The sequence below is a fragment of the Engraulis encrasicolus genome, chromosome 8 (genome assembly GCF_034702125.1).
Source record: "Engraulis encrasicolus isolate BLACKSEA-1 chromosome 8, IST_EnEncr_1.0, whole genome shotgun sequence".
NCBI classification, from domain to species: domain Eukaryota; kingdom Metazoa; phylum Chordata; class Actinopteri; order Clupeiformes; family Engraulidae; genus Engraulis; species Engraulis encrasicolus.
Genome location: NC_085864.1, coordinates 38,668,203 through 38,676,350, shown reverse-complemented (window position 1 = coordinate 38,676,350; position 8,148 = coordinate 38,668,203). Strand labels below are relative to the sequence as shown.

General features: G+C 44.5%; 1 protein-coding gene across 1 annotated transcript; it reads right to left on the bottom strand.

Moving 5' to 3' along the window:
* Positions 1-2,813: 2,813 nt before the first annotated feature.
* Positions 2,814-6,837, bottom strand: sptssb (serine palmitoyltransferase, small subunit B). The gene is made up of 2 exons (XM_063204467.1): positions 6,755-6,837; positions 2,814-3,510 (listed from the first exon to the last, which is right to left on the bottom strand). Exon 2 carries the CDS (start codon positions 3,218-3,220, stop codon positions 2,978-2,980), a length of 243 nt encoding a protein of 80 aa, XP_063060537.1. The 5' UTR covers positions 3,221-3,510; positions 6,755-6,837; the 3' UTR covers positions 2,814-2,977.
* Between the last annotated feature and the right edge of the window lie 1,311 nt (positions 6,838-8,148).

The window sequence follows — 8,148 nt, the reverse complement described above, 5'->3', positions numbered from 1 at the left end:
TTCCACACTTAAGAGAGTACTCTGAGGGCAAATAAACTCAGAAAGACACTCTACTTGTTGAATTTACACTGCAGTTTTCACTGTGTAGTATTACAAAGTTCAGGTTCAGCCCATGCCATTCCCATATGACATATTAGCATGGCTGTACATTGTGCAAGAGAAAGCAAGCCAAGCCCATCACCGGAAGTAGGTCAATATTAGCTCAAACACAGCAAGAACTCCTTGGGTGTGTAGATGACAATCTATTGCATATTCTATAGCAATTCTAAGCACCAGCACTATACACTACAGCCATAGAAAAGGACATGAAAATCTCTGCATATCTGCACATTAAAAAAACCTTAATTTGGATGGTTTGTCATGTTATACATAAGTGTAGTACATGTGCGTTATAACATGTTCCAACAGTCACTATAGCCAGGGAAGCCGACAGGGGGGGGGACAAACAAGTAACTTGTCCCGGGCACCCAGGGAAGAGGGGGCCCAGAATTGGGTCCTACATAAGTATTGGGTGGGGGGCCCTTTGTAATGGCTTTGTCCTGGGCCCAGCCAAAGCTGTCAGCGGCCCAGACTATAGCAGCACATTGGAAGTCAGCTGGCAGGGCTTCAACAATGGGGTTAGTGTTGTGATTGGAAACGTTCTAGTCATTTCCATACGAAAGTACCACTTAGACACGGCTATCCCAAATGCCAAATACCCAGTAAGTGCATTCTGTGAACATGTCGGGAGTCCTCCTGTGCTCTCTCTGACCAGGAAGAGGGAAGGGAAAGATCTATAAGGAACTACTGGCGTACTTTTATGTGTGTGTGTGTGTGTGTGTGTGTGTGTGTGTGTGTGTGTGTGTGTGTGTGTGTGTGTGTGTGTGTGTGTGTGTGAGGGGCCCCCTATGCAAATGGCCAATGGGAGAGAGGGAAAGGTCCAATCATGCAAACCGAAAACATGTATGCAATCACACAGGAGCCTTTCCCTGCAGTCTCCCCCTCACTCCACTCACGCTTACACAGGGCTGTACTGGGGGAGAAATAGGGTCCGGGCACCTTTGGCTTAACCCTCTGAGGTCCGAGTGCCCTTCAGAGGGCAATGTGTCTCCAAAAACAAATCTGTAACTCTGTGAGTTTTTGTCATTGAAACATATAAGTCACACCATTAGAAACCTCAGACCTTCCAGGTCCCAAATATATGTATATGAAATGAAAATACTTGAAAATGTTAGGGTGGTGCAAGCAGCCTAAAAGCCTCTGAAAAGCCTTAGACCTCAGAGGGTTAAAGGGCCCCTCATACTTAGCGGCGCAGAACTGACTCACTGGTGGGCCCCGCACCCTCTTGGGCCCCTATTTTTTTTATATATATATTTCTGAAAATAGGGGCCCACGAGGATACGGGGCCCACCGGGAAATGCCAGCTATGCCAGATTGCCAGTCCAGCCCTGCACCTACACATGGCATGTAAATATTGTACACAGTTATTGACAGAGCAGAAGGAGACAGAGACACAAGTGTTTCAGGAAACAGCATTTGGAAAGCAGTTGGAAGAACAAACATATTAGGTTATATGGTTATTAGGTTATTAGGTTATATTATATGTTTTTTTTTGCAGAGATATGGGCAACATGGTGGGGGGGGGGTGGTAGGAAAAGGAGGAAGAGGAGGAAGGTGAGAGGAAGAGGAGGAAGGAAAGAGGAAGAGGAGGTGAAGCTGGAGAAAGGGAAAGAGAGATTTCAAAGTGGAAGTTGGAGACTTCAAAAACTTCCCGAATTAAAAAAAGAAAAGATCAAACAAAATAATAAACACTGACTTGATGATTGTTGTAAAGATGAAGGTCCCCAGTAGATATTTACTGCAGAGTGGTGTGATGATGGCATTGTGGTGTCCCTATCCCGCCCCCCCCAAAAGCTTCCCCATCCCCCACCCACCCGAACCCTTTGGGACTCACTAGTTCGACGCCCTTTCGGTACTTACCGCTTACGTCATACGACCCTAACCCTAACCCTAACCCTAACCTTAACCCTAAACCTAACCCTAACCTTAACCCTAAACCTAACCCTAAACCTAACCCTAAACCTAACCCTAAACCTAACCCTAACCCTAACCTTAACCCTAACCCTAACCCTAACCTTAACCCTAAACCTAACCCTAACCTTAAATCGCTTGTTTGAAATGTTTGATTACCATGTGAAGTACCGAGAGGGCGTCAAACTAGTGGGTCCCAAACCCCTTTTGGCCCTCCGCACATCGGTTCCAACCTCAGTGTGGAGCACTTTCGCATCCGACAATTTCGGTTACCCCCGCACATGATTCCACCACAGCGGCAGGACGTCGGTGCCGGTGTGCGGGCTTGTATTGAAAACAATGGAATCGAACTTTGGTAGAGCAGCGGTCCGCACTTTGTCGGAGCCGATGTGCGGAGGCCGTTATACTCCTTTGTCCTCCATCCATCCAGACAAATGGAGAAAAAACTATTACTCTTTACCTAAGCTTGTCGCTCCAGCAGTGCCTTTTTGCAGAACAATATTAGCTGTATAGTTTAGGTATATTTTTGTACACCAAATTGCAACTTAGAGGGTAACTTGCATCATATCAAAAAGTGAGTATGTAACTGTTCTGCAAAAAGGGTAACGTCGGTGCATCAGGCTTAGGTGGCACAGGGGTGCGTTTCTCAATAGCATCGTTGCTTACTAAGTTAACAACTTGCCGTGCTGCAATACAATTTCTCATTGCCAACCAACTAAGTTGCTGACTGGTTAGCGACGATGCTGTAAAGAAGCGCACCCCAGAGTAGTAACTCTCATCTCTATGGGTGCATTCCAATATGCGGACTCCCGTTTTGCTAACGCCCCCTCTCTGCCGTCATCACGAGGACACAAGCAGGCAAGTGAGCAAGGGAGGACGGGAGTCAGCATATTGGAACCCACCCTCTGTGTTTGCGTGCCTCCACGCCTTTCCCCAAGTCAGGTCACGGTCACGGTCAAGGTCAAGGTCAGGTCATGAGGGTCATGGTGCTCTCGTGCTGCCCGCCGCACAGGCCCGAGAAGAACTCCAGCGCCAGGCGCACATGGATGGGCACGAAGACGTAGGAGGTGTAGACCACCATGGCCAGCATGGTGAGCAGCACGGTGTTGAAGATGGACTTCTCCCAGGGCTCCAGCACGTAGATGCCCGTGATCAGCAGGTACTGGTAGTACAGCCAACCCAGGTAGTCGCGCATGTGCTTCAGTTCCATCCCTTGAAGTCCCTTTGTTGTCCCCCTCTCTTGTTGTCGTCTCGGGATAATCACAGAGGTGCTTGAGTTGCTGACTCGCTTGGTCGGTCGTTCGGTCACACATACACACACACACACACACAAACACACACAGGCCAGCCCCTTGTCCACAGGTCCTGGTGGTTGGTCGGTGGGTTTTGGGGTAGGGTGGAGATGGGGTGTCAGAGAGACACCCACACAGAGGGCTGGGACAGGATGGTGGTGGTGACGATCGAGGTGGTGAGAATTAGTTGGGCGCAGATGGTCTGACTCTGGGACCAATAGGTTGTAATGGGCCACGGGCAACATAACACAGACACACAGAAACACGTTGAACAGAACACACAAACACACAGAGAAGAGAAGAGACAACACGAGACAAGACAAACACGAAAGGACAAACAGACACGGAACTTATTATCCAAAAGTGGTGGAAAAAAGGAAGCTTAGGAAAAATTTGGCCAACCCCTAATGGGTGGAATATTAGTCTTTTACAGTGTTTGGTTTTCATCTTTGTTGCTAACATACTTTCAGTGTATCACATTTCAGAGGGTGCTGTCAAGCAGGACTGGACTGGTAATCTGGCATGCAGGGTATTTTCCCAGTGGCCCGACAGTCCTCAGTGCCTGAGGGTAGGGACACATACACGCGAATTTGCGAACTTTGCCATTCATTCCTATGAGACAGGCGATGGCGAGGCGAAGGCAAGCGATGGCAAGCGACAGCAAGCGAACAGGAGCGAAGCGAAGCGAAATTATTAAAGAAAGTTTAATGTTATGCAAATGAGGAGCGAATTCGCCTGCCACGGCCCAATCAAATCAACAACATAACTGTTTCATTCCATTTGATTCGCCGCGATGACCTGATGACGGTTGAACTTCGCCTCTCTTCGCTTCGCCTTGCTTCGCCTCCTATGTGTCCCTACCGTGAGGCTGCTCGTTTTGTTGTTTTTCCCTCAGAAACTAGCCCATCATTCAGAAGGGGCAGTCCATTGGTCCATTTTTATACAGACAATGGAGTGAGCCATAATGTCGTAGAAAAGTTCATAGAAATAATATTATAGAAAAGCGGACGGGCAGTTAGAGGGGCTGGTCTATGTAAAAAAATGCCCAGACTGAATTGTTCTCCCAGTCCAGCCCTGCTGTCAAGCGATTTGCTTAGTGTTCGAAACATGGCAGTTACCAAGCAAAATGTGGCCCAATGGTCACTGTTTTCGGCCGATCAAAACACGTTATTGTAAATAAAGTTTATAAACAACAAATTTACCTCGACACACATTTTCACATTGTGCAAATCTCATTCACTGGTTTCGACCAATCAAACCACATTATTGTAAATAAAGTTTATAAACAACAAATTTACCTCGACACACATTTTCACATTGTGCAAATTTCATTCACAGGTCATGGCAGGTCAAGTCATATTATGTTCTGACAAGAAATGGAGTTTGTTTGTGATTCTATAGGTGATAGGTGGTCTCATAGTTCTTGCTCGCACACCAGCTGCTGTTGCCGCATGCAGGTGGAAACACACACACACACACACACACACACACACACACACACACACACACACACACACACACACACACACACACACACACACACACACACACACACACACACACACCATGCATGCATATATAAGTACAGATGGATTAGTGCTTTTGAAAAAAAGTGGATCTCGGGGGTAATTAAGGCTGTAGCTCAGCAGATATGTGCATGAGGTGGCAGTACAGTGCGCACTGGGGGCAATCAAACACCTTACATGGATTTAGGCTTCCCAAGGGAACAGCAGGGAAAATAACCCCCCTTTTCCCGAACATGCACACGTGCACACTCAGTACAGTGTAAGTCCACATGAAAAACATATGAGCTAAGACAATATCCCTCAGTGCCTTAGTCTGAACATTGGGCCTAGTCCGAATAATAAATACCATAGTATAAACTGCAAGGAATAGTTTAGCGTGTGTTCTAATGGCATTCATGCAGAGGTGTCAAAACTGAAAGTAAAAGTAAATTCATGGTGTAAGTACAACAGTAGCACATGATATGACATAGCTGTTGCACCATTTACTCCGTTATAGAACTTCCTAATGAGAGATTGAGTGAGTTGTTAGACCAAGATAAGTGGAAGGAAACTGTGTTTCTTTTTTTTACTTTTACTTTTACTTTTACCTTTGACATCAGGGTGTTTGTGATACGTTTTTTCCCCCATGCTGACTTAGCCCTATAAGTGTTTACCATAAATATAAACAGATAGCATCTTAACTGTTTGTGTGCGAACCACCTCTTTGTAAGAGGTGTCTTTTTCTTCACACAAATTAATTTATGGTAAAGACAGCAGAAAATATACCTCTTTCATTTTTTGCCAGAGAACAAACTGTTTCCCGTGTCTATCAGAACATTATTCCCAAATTAGAAATATAATCTTGTCATGGAAAAGTGTGAGCAATAGCCTAGAAAGTGGCTCAACTCTGCTTGTGTGAAAAAGATTGTTTTTGCCTGAATGCTGACTGAGGTAGGCGTAAGTGTTGACCAAAACATAAACAGATTGTTGGCTGTGTCCAAAGATATTTGAAATGAAAAAAACACAAAAAACTTTTCTTCACCAAGGCACTCCAAAAAGTTTAAACATTCTTTGTTTCTTTTTTGTCAGATTGGGTGCTATGAAATACTGTCCATTCTTTTTGCTCTTCAGGAAACTGTACCACTCAGCACAGAACAATATTGTTATGTAGGCCTAGGCTATATTCCTATGAAGTCATTTCCAAAAACAAAATATTTTGAAATCTGAATAATGTTTCCTTGAATTTAATTATTATAGTGATCAGATGAATATGGGTTAGGGCTTCTTGGTTACAAAAGAGCAAGCAACTTTGATTGAGATGTAATTCCCCTATGAGATCTGCAATGCAAAACAAACCCCATGCCATGCTGCCGGTACATGCTTCACAAACAGAGACTAATGAGGGGGAAGCAGTGTAGACGCGTAAACAATAGTTGCATTCTGATTTATAATAACATTAAATCAAACTATGTTTTTTTTAAATTATTATTATTATTATTATTATTATTATTATTATTATTATTATTTCAAGTTTATGGCATTAACAGCTTTTGCATGGAATAAGTGCCCTAATATTGTTCAAGCCGTCTAAATGACATATTAAATTAGATCATTGACCCCATTCTTTTTAAATTATACTGTATCCATCTGCTGCATCAGAAAAAAAATGTCAACTTTCAAGAGGGGGACTGTCTAATCAAACAGCCTAATCAACGTGTCCTGGAGAAGTGTGTTCTGTAGAAGTGTAACCTCATCAACTTTGGAAAATGACATAATTGACCTACTGTCTACATTTGAAGTGTGATTAGACCATCAAATAAGGGTCATGAGCCTTACAGTTAAAGTCCCACAAGTAACGTTTACCTCAACAAGACAGTAATGTGATATTTACACAGTCTGCTGAAGAAGAAGAATGTCACCTTACAACAGCAATGAACAGAGACTCACCTCAGCAGTCAATATATTGGTCTATCCGTTGGTTAGAGCTGGAAGATAGTTGATGAACTTCGGAGAGAGGTGTCCGAGGCACAATGGCCCGAGTCCTACTGTTGAGTTGTTTTGAGTAAACGGGAAAGCAGTCTGACCAGTTTTCCAGTTATCGACTGGTACAGTGTTTCTCCTCCCGCGCTCTACACCACACCCACAGCTCGTGTTTACACTCACCTGCATCTGTGTCAGGTGCAGCGCGAGGTGTTGAAGTGATGTGGAGGACCTCAGTCAGGTCACACTACACACTGTGCACCCCGAGCCAGTGTCATTTCTCTAGGGGGGAAATAAATCACTAGGCTCCACAGTCTGGTGTCCCACAGACCACGGGACGGTCCATTCGTCAGGCAACGTTTCCTCTGTGCCGCATCTTTATCCCAGCGCAGAGAGCCGCAGTAGGCTACAGTGCTTGACATCAACACCTCCGGTCCTGTACCGGCGCGCAAAGCACAGCGACAGAGAGCCATCGCCTCTCGTGCTCTCCTCATCTGACCGTCTGTCAACTGGCATCCAACCCAGTGCAGAAGGGATGCTTAAAAACAAATTGTAGAGCTTTGCTATTAGCCCACATTTATAGCCGTTAGGTGTCAATACTTCTGTTTTACGCAGTGGCGCAATATCAACATCTTTGGGGATGATTTATGTTTTATTTCACTGCAGATGGTCGCCCCGGCGAAAAGGTTGCATTATTTCTTACTTCATTGCTGGATCGTGTTATTCACGCTATAGACAAGCTAACAGGACAATGGATACGACACTGGCGCGTAATAATTTCGCCTAGCAAGCATGCATTATTAAGGTGTAAACAAACAGTGTCTGCAACTACAGACGCCGTTTTGGGGGTTGGCAGCACGGTTTACATTACCCGCGGGGTGTGACCCTGTTCCTCAACACGTGCAACTGAATCCTTGTTCGAATTAAATATTCATTTTCCAGAACAAGAGGCTAGAAAACCATTCAACCTCTAAAATTCCACAGTACCCTACAGTTTGGAGAAAAGTACAGTTTGGTGCCATGGTGCGTAAAGAGCAACAGTCTTTTGGTAGCCCTAGCATAAACGCACAAGAAAAGACATTGCCATTTTGTCAACTGCATGTGACTACCTTTATAATCTTAACCTACATTTCCCTTCTGAAAATTATAAATGCAGAGGTGAATTCTTCATCGTATTTTGTTTCATAGGCTGATCATCATCATCATCATCATCATCATCATCGTCGTCGTCGTCATCATCGTTATCATCACGACAACACCAATATAATAACAACAACAATAATAATGCAATTAATATGTAGTGGCAAGTACTCAAGCTATATGATTTAACTCATTCAGGGCAAATAAAGCTATTAACTTAA